Here is a 16,155-nt window from a genome sequence, read left to right as displayed (position 1 = left end):
ACTCAGGAAAAAGCTAGCTAGGTCTTGTGATCCTTCACTCCGAACTGGCTTGCAGCCATTGTGAAGAATGGAAGGTTTGCTTCTGGCTTTCTGCTTCCTTTCAGTTTCTAGAGTACATTCTCCTTTGGTGACCTGGAGTCTTCCTAGTTTATTTCATTGGCTGTTTTTATTTGCTTGTTACAGTTGATTTTTGTTTTTCCTCTTGGGCTCTTTGAAGGACTCCGACGTTCTCCTTCCAACATCGGGATAAGGCAATAAGGACCAAGTCACTTGCCAGGTTGCTCCAAGTTCTGGCACGAAAGCAAACCCCCTCATTTGAAATAAGAAGAGGGGGCTGCCTTTCATGCCTGAATAACATGAACAGATGATAGCAGAAGGTAGGGAGGGACAAAGAGGATCTGGGTGAGGGAGTTTTGTCTGCCCAACATGCACGGGACGGATGCAACAGCCAGATGAATGGTGGGAGAATCAAAAAAGGAGAATAAGAATTGGAAGGGACCTTGGAGGTCTTCCAATCACGTGCTCAAGCAGCAGGCCCTATTTCAGACAAGTTGGTTATCCAGTCTCTTCTTAAAAACATCTGGAGCACCTACAACTTTTGGAGACAAGTCATTCCACTGATTAATTGTTCTCACTATTAGGAAATTTCTCCTTAGTTCTAGGTTGCTTTTATCCTTGATTCGTTTCCATCCATTGCTTCTTGTCTTGCCTTCTACTGCTTTGGAGAATAGCTTGACTCCCTCTTCTTTGTGGCAACCCCTGAGATATTGGAACACAGCTACCACGTCACCATTAGTCCTTCTTTTCACTAGACTAGGCAAACCCAGTTCCTGCAACCCCTCTTCCTATGTCTTACCCTCCAGACCCCTAAACATCTTGGAGATAACATGTGCTGTGGGCGTGGCCCTTGTGCCTCTGTTAAATGCAGGCCTGATAACTTGCCTGGGGCTCTTTAGAATTCCCCTAAAATTGAATGGGAATTGCAACTGGAATTCTGGGAGTTGAAGTTCACACCTCTTCAGTGTTGCCAAGGTTGAGAAACACTGATCTAGAAAAATCTATGCAAGACCAGACGACTGGAGGTGGAAGGCTGCCAGGCTGTTCAGGTCTGAAAGCTAGACTGTGAAGTTTAAAAATAAAATGTGAAAGAAGGCAGTGGCAAGGTTCTCGGTGCTGTTGCGACAAAAAACACATGGACATGACAGTGTAGTCACAGGAGTGGGAATCAACTTGAAGGCAATGTCTTGCTTAATCCTTTAGGACCTGCCCGCTAGCTCTCTATAGCTCGATAGTTTGAATATCTAGGGAGATTCTCAAGTCATCCAAGTCCCAAAGGTGCTTTTTCAAGAGGCAACTGGGCTTTTTGAGTTGTGTTGTGTTAGTTGTGCCTTCTTTATAAATTCTGTGACCTGTTCCAATACTTTCTTTGGTAGAAGTGATTTCAACTCTTGGAGGATGTGTTCCACTCTCGCTTTCAAAACCTGAATTGTGAAGTTGTCGTCTTCTTTCACTGTGGAGTTGGAGCTATGTTTTCTGCCCAGTCCCTTCACTGTTGAGCACACACGCAGGCTGTTGGGGATGAGTCTGTGTTGTTTGCATCTCAAACTGAAGTGCAAATGGTTCCGGTAGTCTGCAATTTTTCTGGAAATCGGTTCCTATTCCTGCACCATTCAAAGGGTGTCCATCCCAAAGTGCATCGCTAAATCTCTGTGGAGATTCTCAGTCTTCCAGATCATGGTTGTCCCAAAGAACATGGTTGTTCAAGAGCTGCTCTCTTTCAACAGTGAAAATAATCTGTCTTATTCTAGAATAAGTCCAGTTGACTCTTGAAAAAGCATCTTTGGGACAATGATTTGAGCTTAGTTCCTTCTCTTTTATCCTTACAATGCGGTTTTGTGTGCATTGCAGAGGTGGGTATTCAGCAGGTTTTGACCAGTTCTGGAGAACCGGTAGCAGAAATTTTGACTAGTCTGGAGAACCGGCAAATGCCACCTCTGACTGGCCCCGCCCCCATCTATTCTCTGCCTCCGGAGTCCCAGCTGATCGGCTGGGTCTTCTTTGGTTGCCCTGCACAGGAGAACAGAGCTGGAAAGCAGGTTAGTGGGGTGTGGAGGGAATGGGGATTTTGCAGTAACCTTCCCCTGCCATGCGCACCAAGCCACGCCCACCAAGCTACGCCATGCCTACAGAACCGGTAGTAAAAAAAATTGAATCCCACCACTGGTGCATTGATATTTCTGGGGAAGAAAACAATTGTGGTCTCCCAGCATGATCGTTTAGCCTGGCTAAGTCTAATTATGCAACCTGTTATGAATCAATAAAGTAACTAGCATAAAATGCAAAATAGGGTTTGAAGGCCTGCACACCTGATTGGTCCTCAAACAACGAACAGGGATTGGTCAGGATGAGGCCACTCCTTATTGGTTATTATTTGAACTTATCACAAGGTTATTGGTTAATAGGGTAGCAGCCAACCCTATAAAGGTTACTGCTTCCCATAGAGTTTTGCTCTGTTCTATTCCTATTCCTGTTATTATTAAAGAGTTGAAGTCACTGGTCAGATGTCTGGTCTCCTTATTCTTCAAACTTAACACAACCCACCCCAAATGCAGATTCACAACTGCTGACAAGCTGGTAATATTCTACTTTTTTTAAGGCGCTCAAAATGTTTCCATTAGAGCTTCTTAATTCCTGTATGGAATTGCTCTCCTAGGATTTCCTTGTGATCTGGTTTGGAACCACCACAAATAGGAAAGCAATTTTTTTTTCCCTTGCTAGGTTTTCCTGTGAATTCCCCCCTCCCCATATTATTAGAGAGGCGTTGTTGCCAAAAACGAATTAGCAGCAGCGTAATTAGACGAATACCATGCAAATGAACTTGAGCAACTGGAACGGAAAAATTCAAGTTGTAATTAGCTTTTTACAGCATCCTTTGCCTTGGGACACACGTTTATTTATTCATCAGATTTGCATGCTACCAATTGAATTTCCACTCCTGACAGTGTGTGTATCTCTGCGTGCTAAAATTAATATAGTGTCCTTTTTTCAGTTTCTTCGTTCCTTTCTCCCCTGCTGACCTTTAAAAAATGCAAGGCAATTGGAAGTTATTGAACAATCTGGTCTTAAAACATTTATAAGCATTCCACATAATCAGTGATAATTTCCAAGGAAAACAGTTTAATATGTTTGAAAATTTAAAGACCACAAAGGCGGTTATGGAGGAGAACACGATCAGGGAGCTTTCCACTGGCATACGGAGTTCTATCAACAAATTATACAGTGTCATAGAATATTTTGTTGATTCCCCAAGCCTCAGAATCCTTACAAAGTTGGGAGGGTTCATACACACTTCTAACCCAGCAGTTCTCAAACATTTTGGCCTCAGGACCTCTTCAAAATAATGGAGGACTTCAAACAAGTTTTGATTTATAAGGGTTATGTCTCTCAATAGTTATTGCATTAGAAATTAAAACTGAGATTTTTTTAAAAAAAATATTAATTGATTTGACTTCATGGAATCCTGAAAAGGTCTCAGGTCCTCCAGAGTGTAAAAGACCAGGTTCACAGGTGAAGGTCCAACTAAACTGGAAACCGCTTCTGAACTTCGTGCTTGATGTGGAAAAGAATGAAACTTTGGTTTTGGGTTTTATCGAGTAGATTGATAGATCTTTATAGAAATGGCTGGTTCATATTATTATGAAAAAGTAAAAAGCTGTGATTTGTTGTTCTTGCCTTATTATACTGCAACAGAGAGTTGGATGCTTCTTTTTCCTTTTTTCTCCCCTATCTTTCTTCACTTCTCTTCCCTTCTCCCCCCCCCTCACTGCTCTTCTATTTACTTTTGTACTTTATAATACTCTATAACTTAATAAAAATGTTTGAAGATTTTTAAAAAAGGGATCCATAGAATTCAAGAGAAGTTGGAGTTAGTTTGCTTGTGGCTACGTCAGGATTCTAGGCTGGGCCCTCTCTTAACTCCCACCTCCCAGACTCTGCCACTCATTTTCTTACAAGGAGTCCCCAGAACACAGTCTGAGATCTGTTTTTCTAATCAAAGACAATATCCATATTTGCAACTAGGTTTGCTGTTCTGTGGAATATGCTCTCCCCCCCCAGAAATCAGATGCATCGTGCCAGATTGGAAGTTGAGGTTAATACAATGGATGGTTCACTCAATCTCATAAAATATAAAAGACTGTCTCAGCCTCGTCATCTCGTGTGTTGTGTAAACGGTGCCTTTGGTTCCCCTTTGTTGCAATAGACTCCCCACCACCCAAAAATTGAATTTTTGGATCAGAACAGAGTTGGTCTGAAGCCCGACAGATTCCTTAAGAGCAGCCCTCTTCTTCCTGTAGAACACCAGGGTGACTAATTTCCCACCTACTGAAAGCCAGGATGAATTATTGTTTTGGAGAGAAAGAAATGTGAAAGGAAATTCAGCTTCCCACTCAAAAAAGAAGAGGTTTTAGAAAGGAAGGAATGCAACATAAGATTTGGAAAGGGAGGGGGAAGAGTATCTCTCCTACAGCCACTTTGATAGTAATTATTTGCACATTTCTCTATCACATTGACTCTCAGGAGGTGCTGCATCTCTATTTATCTTTCTTTTTTCCTACTCAAGCATTTCAATCCATTTCCTTCCAGTAGAGTTGTTTATGCACCCCTTAGAGATAACATTGTTAGAAAAGAGAGGGAAAAAGTCTTCATTAAGATTTTGAAAGTCTTGTTTATTAAATAAGAGTCAAGTGAGCATGCTAAACTTTTCATCTCCAGCAATTAAATACAGCAATAAAAAGATTGATCCAAGGCAACCTTCTCCCAGAAAAATCCACTCATTTGAAGAGCTGGGCAGGGGAAGAGAAGGTTGTATATGCAATGTTTGGGGAAAGATTGTGCGAATAGTCAGTTCTGGGATTCTGGGGAAAGATGTTCAGTTCACAAGCAAATAGAATGAAACACAAATGAAGTGGTGGAGTTGGATACCATCAATGGATCAGAATAGAACTAGAAGGGATGTTGGAGGTCGTCTAGTCCAACCTTCTAACTCAAGCAGCAGAGCCTTTACCATTTCAGACAAATGGCTGTCTAGTGTCTCCTTTTCTTTTCTTTTTTTTTAATATTTTTTGTTTTATATCATACATTTCCTTTCTATGTTGAATAGTGTGCTCTCTAGGTGTCCAAGGTGTTAACATACAAATATCATTATCGTCATTATGATTGTATATATTTTATTTATTTGATTTTTCAATTGCTTACAAGATAATAGGTATAAGTAAAAACATAGTTATGATACATGGATACATGTAAGCAAAATAAAAGAAACAATAGGACAGGGATGGTAGGCATGTTGGTGCGCTTATGCATGCCCCCTACAGACCTCTTAGGAAAGGGGTGAGGTCAATAGTAGTAGACAGTCTAAGGTTAAAGTTTTTGGGGTTTGGGGAAGAAACCACAGAGTCAGGTAGAGTATTCCAGACATTGACCACTCTGTTGCTGAAATCGTATTTCCTGCAATCAAGTTTGGTGCAATTAACCTTGAGTTTGTACCTGTTGTTTGCTCTTGTGTTGTTATGGTTGAAGCTGAAGTATTCATTGACAGGTAGGACATTGCAATGTATGATTTTATATACTATACTTAGATCGGACCGAAGGCAGCGTAGTTCTAGGTTTTTAAGTTGAACCCCCCCCTTCTTTGTGGCAGCCCCTCAAACACTGGAACACTGCCAACACATTGACGTGGTCAGTTCCGATCAGGGAGAGATACGTTGCTTTCCAAATAACATTTGATGATTGGATACCGGATCGGATGGATCAAATCGGTTTGAATGGTTAAGCCAAGCCAGATCAAATGGTTTCAATTTACAGTGTTTAATCATTTTGCTGGATTAGGGTTAATATTTCACTCTCCTGCTAAAACAATTATTGCAAATGGCAAGAGCGAAGTACAGAAAGAGCTCGCCGTGGGGGGGTCAGAATTTCTGTTACTAAGCAAGGCGGTTATTAGGTGAGTTGCGTCTGATTTTACAACCTCTTTTTGACATGGTTATTAAGCAGCTCACTGCAGTTGTTACACACATCGTTAATTGAATCCAGCTTCCCAGTTCACTTTGCTTGTTGGAAAACCAGCTAGGAAAGTCACAGACATGACCCTGCAACCATTGTAAATACATGCTAGTTACCAAGTGCTCAAATTTTGATGACATGATTATGGGGATATCACAATAGTCATTAAGCGCGAGGATTGGTCACGAGTCCCTTTTTCCTAGTGCCAACTTTGAACGGCCGATACATGAATGGTTGCCAATGGAGACCTTTCTCTAGTTCGAAAGTAGATCGAGATTGGTTGTGTGATCACATCTGGAAATATCTCTCGGTGTCACTTGAATCCTAACACAAACTTTGTTCTCTCTCTTCCTCTCTGTTTTTTTCCTTCCTCTCCAGCTACTTCCAACTTAGACTTGGATGTGAAGAAGCCTACCCCACCAAAGCTATTATGGCATCAACCCGTCAACATATTTTTGGCTCGACCGGTTGGTGTGGAAGACTTACACCATGAAGCTGAGCTCAATCTCCAAAGTTTGCTGCAAGGTACTGAATATCTGTATCTGTCTATCTATCATCTTTCTATGTATCTATCTATCATTTATCATCTATTTTTCATCTGTCTGTCTCTGTCTGTCTATCATTTATAATCTATCATTCATCCATTGTCTGTCTATCATCTATCATTTTTCTATTACCTATTTATTATCTATATCTATCTATCATCTATCCATCCATCCATCCATCTATCATCTATCTTCCAGCCATCATCTGTCTGTCTGTCTGTCTATCATCTTTCTATGTATCTATATATTATTTATCATCTATTTTTTATCAGTGTCTCTGTCTATCTATCATCTATCATCTTTCATCCATCATCTGTCTGTCTATCATCTATCTTTCTATCATTTTTCTATTATCTATTTATTATCTATTATCTATATCTATCTATCTATCTATCTATCTATCTATCTATCTATCTATCTATCTATCTATCATTTATCTAATATATAGATTGGGCTGTGGTTTTTTCCCCCTCTTCCTTTCTTCATCAAGCAAATTCCACTCTTCCATGAACCAGTGTTGTTACCTCAGAAGCAGCCATTTTGGGGAGAGCAGAAAAAAACCAATGTTTTGTAATACCAAATTTTGGGAAGGGGGGGGTTAAAAAAAAGAAGAAGCTAGTCACCCCTTTATAAAACCCAAACAAAACAACATAAAAGAATTCCAGCTTCTAATTTTGTTCAAAGCTCCTCATCAGATAAGCAGTTATGGCTTTAAAAGAGAAGATGTGGGGAAGAAGGCAAGGAAATTTTGAAAAGACTGTGATTCAACACTGTGGATTGAAAAACATTTAAAAAGGAAATGAAAGTGCCTTTGCCCAAGGATAGATGAAGAATGAATTGTGTACACATTTTCTTTCTTGTTTTCTTTCTTCCTTCCTTCCTTCCTTCCTCCCTCCCTTTTTCTCCCTCCCTCCTTCCCTCTCCCTCTCTTTCTTCCCTCCCCTTTTCCTCCCTCCCTTCCTCCCTTTTCTTCCTCCTCCTTCCTTTCCTTCATTCCTTCCTTCCCTCCTTCTTCCTCCCTTTCTTCCTTCCCTCCCTCTCCTCTTCCTCCCTCCCTTTTCTTCCTCACCCTTCCTTCCCTCCCTTCTTCCCCCCTCCCCCTTTTTTTCTTCCTCCCTTCCCTTCCCCTCCCTCCCTCCTTCCCTTTCCTTCCTTCCTTCCTTCCTTCCTTCCTTCCTTCCTTCCTTCCTTCCTTCCTTCCTTCCTTCCTTCCTTCCTTCCTTCCAGAAGAGTACGAGGAGCCATATTTGGACGCCAAGATCAGTGGACAAACCTTCCGCTATGCCAGCTCCCCTTCAGTGGACAGGCATCTGGAGTGCAGTCCTCGCCGTCCCACCAACAAACGCATGGAGTTTGTCTACATGGTGAGTCTGGTGCTTTTTTTTTAGCTTGTTAGGGGAAATATCGGGGGCCCGGGGTGTGTGTGTCCATCCCTAACCCCCACGGACCTAGCTGATCCCCATCCATACCACTTTCTGACAGCCTACAAGCCAGCAAGTGAAGGAGAATGAAACCACAACCCTGGGGGTAAGAGTACTGGAGCCTTCGATTAGCTTGCCTGCTACCCCAGACAAACACACAGCCTGGGCCCAAGGATCCCCACTGCCTGCTCTGGAGGAAAAGAGATTACAACAGCCCTGCTCCACCCAAGCCAACATTGTCCCCATCAACGTCTCAGGTAAGGTAGATCGTGGGGGTGTACATGTATGCAGTGGTGGGATTCTAATATTTTCACTACCGGTTCTGTGAGCGTGGCTTGGTGGGTGTGGCAGGGGAAGGATACTTCAAAATCCCCATTCCCTCTGCACACCACTAACCTGCTTTCCAGCTCCATTCTCCTGTGCAGGGCAACCAAAGAAAACTCAGCCAATCAGCTGGGACTCAAAGGGAGGCAGAAAATAGATGGGGTTGGCGGGGCCAGTCAGAGGTGGTATTTGGCAGTTCTCCAAACGACTCAAAATTTCCTCTACCGGTTCTCCAGAACTGGTCAGAACCAGCTGAATACCACCTCTGGCCTGCAGGTGTGCAATAGGGCAGGGTATTTTTAGAACGAAACGATGGAGGGTGTGCAAGGAAGAGCACTGAGCTCAGCATGCTGGAGAGCAGCATGAAATGCGCACTGAAGCCTTGCGCCTGAACTTCCATGGATGCAAATCTGCAACCTTCTCCACTAGTTTCGGTTTCCTGAAGTATTTCTTCCCTCCCATTTGGGGTATTTTGTTTGTGAATTTGCACGTTCGGGTAGTCCTTGTTTAGCAACCGCCTCATTTACTGACTGTTCACCATGACAGTGGTAAAATGAAAAAAGCAACTTCCTGAGACCCATCCTCTCATTTATGACTTTTACGGGTCTGTAAAGGAAAGGAAAGCTGAAGCAAGATTGAAAATGCAGCCATGGTTTCACTTCTTCACTTAATTGTGGTCATTACATGAGGACTACCTGTAATGTTAGCCAACATTGGTGATCTTGTCACTGTCAGCATGGCAAAATTTGAGGTTTTTTTAGAGGTTGCTTGTGGGTTTTGTTTTTCCATTCTTGTCACAATTTCACACCTGCATGAAAACCATCTCTGTGTTGAAGCCAGCTGGGGAATTCTGGGAATGGAAGACCAGCCATCTTAGATAGATAGATTAACAGAGTTGGAAGGGACCTTGTGGATCATCTAGTCCAACCCTCCCACCCAAGAAGGAGACCCTACACCATTTCTGATAGATGGCAGTCCAGTCTCTTCTTGAAAGCCTCCAGTGATGAAGCTCCCACAACTTCTGAAGGCAACTTCTGTTCCACAGGTTGATTGTTCTCATTGTCAGAAAGTTTCTCCTTATATCCAGGTTGAATCTCTCCTTGTTCAGTTTCCATCCATTATTCCTTGTCTGGCCTTCAGGTGCTTTGGAGAATAACTTGACCCCTTCCTCCTCTCTGTGGCAGCCCCTCAGATATTGGAAGACTGCTATCCTGTCTCCTCTGATCCTTCTCTTCATTAGACTAGACATGCCCAGTTCCTGCAACCGTTCTTCATATGTTTTAGTCACCAGTCCCTTAATCATCCTGGTTGCTCTTCTCTGCACTCTTTCTAGAGTCTCAACATCTTTTTATAGTGTGGTGACCAAAACTGGATGCACTACTCTAGGTGTGGTTGAGTTATTAATTGAGTTAGTTGTTGTTATTGAGTTATTGATTATTACAGTTATTGAGTTATAATTGAGTGAAGACCATCTGCCTTCCTTGTCTGTTGTCATCTTCTGGGTTTCCTTGTCTCCTCTTGGACCACTGAATCTCTTTTGTCTCGGCTATAGGGCAGCCATTCGCTCGACACGCCAGTGCACGACACTCCCTGTTCAATACCGAGACTGCCATGAATCCCAAGTCTTTGCTACGCCGAAGACGGACCGTGATTGGTTTCCCTCACCTCTCTCTACGTGATCCAGGTGACCCACTGATGGGGCAGCTTCTCCCTTGCTCTTTTGGTTTTTGCTGGTCTGCGACATTCCTAAAGATATATATTTTATTTGTGGGTTTAAAAATATACATTTTAGGCTAAGTTACATCCGAGACTGAATAGAAGGGTCTTGCTTTTTTTTTTTTTTTAATTAATGCTAAGTTGTGTGTCTAAGCAAGGAGTATCCAACCTTGGCAACTTTTAAGACCTGTGGACTTCAATTCCCAGAACTCCCCAGCTGGCTTGAACAGACAGAATTCTGGGAGTTGAAGTCCACAGGCCTTAAAGTCACCACGGTTGGAGACCCCTAATCTAGGTCGGGAGGCATACAAGAGGGAGATCTTCTCCACTCTGTATTCATCCTTGCTGTCAGCTTTGGAAGCCATATTGATATCCAATGCTCCCACGCCACAATTGAGCCTGGGAAAGTGGGAGGGGGGAATTCACTGGAGTATATCTAGTGAGACATAATAACATTCTTTTTCTGATTCAAGGTCAGGTTGTGTTGCGCATAAGTGAGAGGAAGTCTCAAGTTGGGATGGATGATGATTGGGCCATGTGACGCGATGATGGGCACAGGGGATGGATTTTGTAGTTTTTACTTATTGTAAGGAACCCCAGTACTTTCAGATTCGGGATTCCACAGTTGTGCCAGTTACTATCCAAATAAAAGGAACTTTTGAGAAGATGTCTGTCTCAGAGTTATTGGCTGGAATGGAGGTTTGCTGACACTTGCCTTTCTAACTCTTCTCTAGGAAGTAGCAATGGGCCCATCATCAATCCACCGGCCACCATAGCGGAGTCCATCTCTTGCAATTTTGTCCCTGATGTGGTCAATGGGAGGAGCTCCACTCGCCAAGCTCGTTCTCCTCATTCCCGGCCACAGCTGAGAAAGACCTTCAGTGATCTTGGAGGGGTCCTACAGGGACGAGGTTGCCAAATCCAAGTGGGCCGTGCTGAGAACTCCAAGGGGGTGTATGCCAGTCCACTGTGCAATGGACCCAAGGAGGATGCCATCTTCTCTCCCAGTTGCAGCACATCCTCCTTCTGCTATGCCAACTCTTCTATGGGCCAAAAGGAGGGGGTAGCAGAGAGTGCCTCTCAGATGTCTCCTTGCACTCCCAGGGACACTCCGGAGGCCGATCGACCATCCTCCTTCTTCATTAGCCAAGACAACATGGCTGGGACCAATGAGTGTGGGACGTTTTGTGCTTCTCCTGAGTCCCCCTTAGAGGCCGAAGGAAGCTCGAGGTGTGGAAGGAGAGACCTCAAAGTCCCTGCAGCCCTTGTCAACTCGAGGGAAGAGGCATCTTCCCAACTGGAGAGGGAGCGAATCCTGTGCCGGTTCCGCGAGAGGTCGCTCTCCGTCCCTACCGACACAGCCTCCCTGTGCTCGGTGGACATGGGGGGCAGTGAGACCTGTGGCCTTAGCTATCCCAGTGCCAGCTCCGAAGGCAGCACGAGCACCGATAACATCTCCCTGTCCGTGGAGCAGGAGGCCCGAAAGCAGCGCCGACAACGGACCAAGAGCATCTCCCTCAAAAAGTCCAAGAAGAAGCCGTGCCCGCCCACCCGCAGCGTCTCCTTGATCAAGGAAGGGAAACTCAATGAGGCCGAAGAGGATGGTGAGGTGCTGCCCCAGGATCAGAGACCCAAAAGTCTTTATTTGCTGCCCGATGCACAGGTCCACATCAAAGCCCAAGCAGACCCCGCGAGGGAATTGGAGAACAGGCCCTATGCCCAGCAGGGTTTTCTTCCTGAATGGAATTCCAGCGATCCTTATTGCTCTTTGTCCGGATCCAGCACTGCTACTACTGGGACGACTGTAATTGAACTGTCCAAGGTACGTGGGAGTTCTGAGTCCCTCCCTTCTCCTTCCGTCTCCCGGGCCACCACCCCATCTCATCTCTGTGCCGACATGAGTTTGAAGACCTCTTCCCCGGGGAGGTTGACAGGGGTAATGTCTCCCTCCAGCGGCTACTCCAGTCAATCCGAAACGCCAACCCCAACGGTCCCAACCTCCACAGTTCTGGGCCATGCTCCTCACCAGAGTGGGCGGGCGAGGCCCCTTGTGCCGGAGAGGAAGTCCTCCCTACCTCCGGTTTCTCCGATGGAACGGAGCCCCAAGTCTTGCCTCTCCTTCGACCTGCCGTTTGCCCCGCCGACCCATCTGGACCTGTCAGGCTTGAAAATCTCACACAAGAGCAAAGCCAAAGTGAGCCGACACCACTCAGAGTGTACCTTCGGAACCAAGCTGGGCCCCAAACTGAGCCCGGTACAGCCAGTTATGCCGATGGTGACCCAGCTAGACCTGCGTTCTGTCCGTTTGCGGTCAATCAGCCGATCTGAGACGGAGGATAACCTGGACATTCCGGAGCTACTGGAGGAACCTGGCAAGAAGATCCGGCCCCCAGTGGCAGAGAAGCCACCGCTCTCCCGAAGGCCACCAATGCTGTTGCATAAAACTCCGCCAGTCCAGGAGGAGTCACCTGTGAGCTCTCCAACTTCTCCAGCCGCACCCCAGGGCTTGGTCCCTGCAGAGAACATTTATATGATGGCCAGGAGGCCAGACCACTTGTGGGATGCAGGCACATGGAGCCCCACACAATCCCCTTCGGCCGAGGGGGCAGCTTCTCCCACGCAAGGCTCCGTGGGGGCCTTCTTCTCCACCGCACGGAGGCTCTCTGAGGACAGCTTGGAGGAAGAGGAGCAGATGAAGGCCAAGGTTTTCGACGAGGCGGTGCCTGGGGGAGAGAGCCGTAAAACTAAAGTCCCGCCCCCTGTCCCAAAGAAGCCAAGTGTGCTTTACTTGCCGTTGGTGACTTCCCCACTCCATCCGGGGCCTTGTCCTGGGGACCAGAGGCTATCTCCTAGCCCGGTCATCATGCTAGATGAGGATTCTGCCTACTCAGAACTGACCACCTACAAAGTGCCGTCTCCAGTTGCCAGCGAGATGAATGTAAGTCCAATTCCTGCAGACCTGTCATGGGGAGACATTCCAGGTAAGGCTTCTTGCTTTTTCTAGTTCAGGGTGATTGAAGGGAGGTCTTAGCTCAGTTGGGGAGTAAATGCAAACTAAGGAGAAATGTTCTGACCCAGCTCCCTAAACACAACAAACCCTCTGAAGATTCCTTTAATTAGGAGTGCCGGCAGCCCAGGCAAAACGTTCCTCTCTCATTGCAGGCTAACAAGTCCATCCGTCCAGAAGATGAATAGTTGTCTGCCCCACTTATTCATCTGTGCCCCCTACCTTTTATCCCCAGAGGTAGGGTGGCGCCTCCATAGCAGCAGTGGCTCTTCCTTCCCCAAGATCGGCCCATAGATTTCCACTGGTCTCCTCTCTTTCTGTGCATCCACATGCTTGGGCAAGGGGTGGATTAGAAGACCTTCATGGTCCCTTCCAACCCTATTAGTCTATGTCCTAGGTCTGATTATTGTCCTTCCTTGGGACTTCATGGAAGTTCAATAGCTGGAACCACGTGTGCTCTCCATGGATGACAACGCATCTTACAGGATTTTGCAAGCCACACTTGCGAGGCTCGCACAACACTTTAAAGTGAAACAGCAACTAAACACAGCCTTCCCCAACTTGCTTTGCCTATGGACTTCAACTCCCAGGATTCTCTACAGTGGTCTTGTTGCTGTGGAATTCCAGGCACTGGTCAAAATATCTGCCAAATGTGTAGGGAGGGACACTCATCTCATGTATGCCAATGGGATTGTGGACTAATCTGATATTTATGGTGCAAGAATTTCAGATTGGGCTTGCAAAAATCCAATCAACCACTAGATAGCAGCAAAGAGAGAAATATGAGGCCATTCTGTAGTCAACTGGATGGGTTTCCTGAAGACGATGAAACCAATATCTTTCAAAGTACTGTACCCCATTTTATTGCCCTTCCTTTGTACGCAGATGCTGCCTGTTGCTGTTTGAGGAACACCCTGTTTCTTTTTGTGCCCTGCTTGCTGTCTGAATCAAGCTATTTTTTTTTCCAAGGTTCTCATTTTTCTTTTCCATAGGGAATTCCGTGGGTTTGAGGGGCAAAGACAAACGCTTTGTAAATGACAAAACAGCTGAGTCCATAACCGAGGAAGACGACGATGTCTTTGTGACAACCCGAACCACGGAAGATCTATTCACCGTCATTCACAGGTGAGAGTTTATCCAGGAGACAACTCTTGGAAGGACCGTTTTGGGCTGTTTGCCCAACCCACATCCCTGGGGCTGCCTCCCCTCCCACCAGCCCATCTGTGATGACCCGAGGCATGGCACAAAAACAACAAAGTCACAAAAATAGATAAATTCCCTTTAATAACTCCAACTTGGCCCCCAATGTCCAATTATCCTCGGCTGGAGTCAAACTCTTCCAAAAACAGTCTACAAAGGGAAGAAATGCAGTCCGAACCCAAAGTACAGATAACTTAGAAATAAAAAAAAAAAACCAACACAAACCATGCTGAAGTAATTAACACGATAGGCCAGGATAATAAATTGCAGACTTTCAAACAATAATGACCACACACAGGTGGGAGGATGCCAAAACCCAGATAAGCCTCGACAAAAAGAATCCACACCTTGCTTCCAGCAAGGTGCTGTGTGCAAACATCCTTCTTATATCCTGTTCTCCAGGCTACAACTAATGAAGGGAATCAGGGCCTTTTTCTCTCCCGTAAGCCATGTTGCTCCCTTCTCCGTTCCTCCCTGCGTGCCCTAGGATGAAGAGGGTGTGGCCCTGGGTCTTCCTCTGAATGCCCAGCTGGACTGTGCCCTTCCCCCACGTCTTCCACAGCCACCGGAGCCACACTCCCTGTCATCTGCTCAGCCTCCCCTTCAGAATCAGACTCCAACAAGGGCACGACACCATCTGCTTTGAGTGAGAAAAAGAACTAGATTCAATTCGTGGGTGGGTGGGTGGGTGGATGACTTGTAGCTTCTGTACCCTTAGAAATATTTCCCTAGCTTCTAGCTGGCTCCCAGGCCATCAAGTGTTGGTTGTGACAGTGGTCATCTCTCTATTTCTTCCGTCAAGCTCTTCTCCTCATCCCTTTGTTCGCAGATCCAAGCGGAAGTTACTGGGTTGGAAGGAGCCCAGCGACTCCTTTGCCAACCGACCCAATTCCCAGATGCCCACCAAGAACACCGCAGGGTTCGCGATCAACGAATGTCCTCCCAGCACAAGCAGAACCTCCAGCAAAAACGAGGACTTCAAGGCTCTCCTTCAGAAGAAAGGAGGGAAAGGGGCCTCGGGCATCCGAACCTCTGCAGCCGAACTTCTCAAGACCACCAATCCCTTGGCTCGGAGAGTCATGACTGAGTTTGCCGTGGACGGGACCATCCCGGGCTCCAAAATCCAGCCCTGAGTTTCTTTAATAAGGACTCTCCTGTCCTTCTGATCCTCTTCCAAGTTGACCTGAGGGGTGAGCCTGCGGCTCCCTCTTGAAGCTTCAAGCATCTGGGTTGATCTGTTCCCTGCAGCCAAAACTTTTTCTGGGTTTTTACTGGGAGGGAGGGAGGCGGGGTTGGGTGAGTGAGTGAGTGAGGAAGAGGAAGAGGAGATGACTCTGTAGATTCAAGAAAAGTGTCTTAAATGAAGAGCACGCCCATCATCCCTTGTGGCATTCGCCCCTCTTAAAAAGACAGGCATGTTCTTTTCTTTCCTGGGTTAGACAAAAGAGTCTTGCACAATGGATGTTCCTAGTAAGGGCTATCACAGGTGGGTGTCAGAGTTGGACTTAACACTTGCCTCCCTGATTGCATGAGGAACAAAATCTCTCCTTCTCTCTCTCTCTCTCGCTCTCCTTCTCTCTTCCCCTCTTTCCCTCTTTCTCTCTTTCTTTTTTCTTTTCCAGGTGTACAAGTTGGGAGCTCCTCATTTTGATTTCTTCTCCGCAACAAAGCTAACTTGGAACTTGTCCAGTTTCTTTGGCATGTGGTACTTTTTAAGTGCTTGTAGGATATAATATGCAGCTGTTGTGGCTTTTCTTCTTCTTTTTAAACACACACACACACACACACACACACACAATCTGATCTTTTATTCTTTTTATTTTTTAAACTTTGGATTGCAAAACTGGTTAGGGGTTTTGACCAAACGAGTCACTTTAGA

The 16,155-nt window shown here is 45.6% G+C and overlaps 1 protein-coding gene across 3 annotated transcripts in view; it reads left to right on the top strand.

The window, feature by feature from the left end:
* Positions 1-16,155, top strand: part of NHSL2 (NHS like 2) — a 91,199-nt gene extending 75,044 nt beyond the window's left edge. For 2 of the 3 annotated variants that reach the window (XM_026674620.2, XM_087972359.1), the window contains exons 2-8: positions 6,442-6,588; positions 7,836-7,972; positions 8,091-8,286; positions 9,906-10,037; positions 10,804-13,050; positions 14,069-14,201; positions 15,106-16,155. In XM_026674620.2, coding sequence (XP_026530405.2) covers positions 6,442-6,588; positions 7,836-7,972; positions 8,091-8,286; positions 9,906-10,037; positions 10,804-13,050; positions 14,069-14,201; positions 15,106-15,409 — 3,296 coding nt within the window. In that variant the 3' untranslated portion in view covers positions 15,410-16,155. The remainder of the gene's footprint in view (positions 1-6,441; positions 6,589-7,835; positions 7,973-8,090; positions 8,287-9,905; positions 10,038-10,803; positions 13,051-14,068; positions 14,202-15,105) is intronic. The other variant, XM_087972358.1, reaches the window with a different exon arrangement.

Source organism: Notechis scutatus, chromosome 10 (assembly GCF_049901735.1).
Source record: "Notechis scutatus isolate UNSWTSFEM ecotype Mainland chromosome 10, rNotScu1.2, whole genome shotgun sequence".
Taxonomy (NCBI): Eukaryota; Metazoa; Chordata; class Lepidosauria; order Squamata; family Elapidae; genus Notechis; species Notechis scutatus.
The sequence above is the reverse complement of the archived record's forward strand: the minus strand, read 5'-3'. Positions and strand labels throughout refer to the sequence as shown.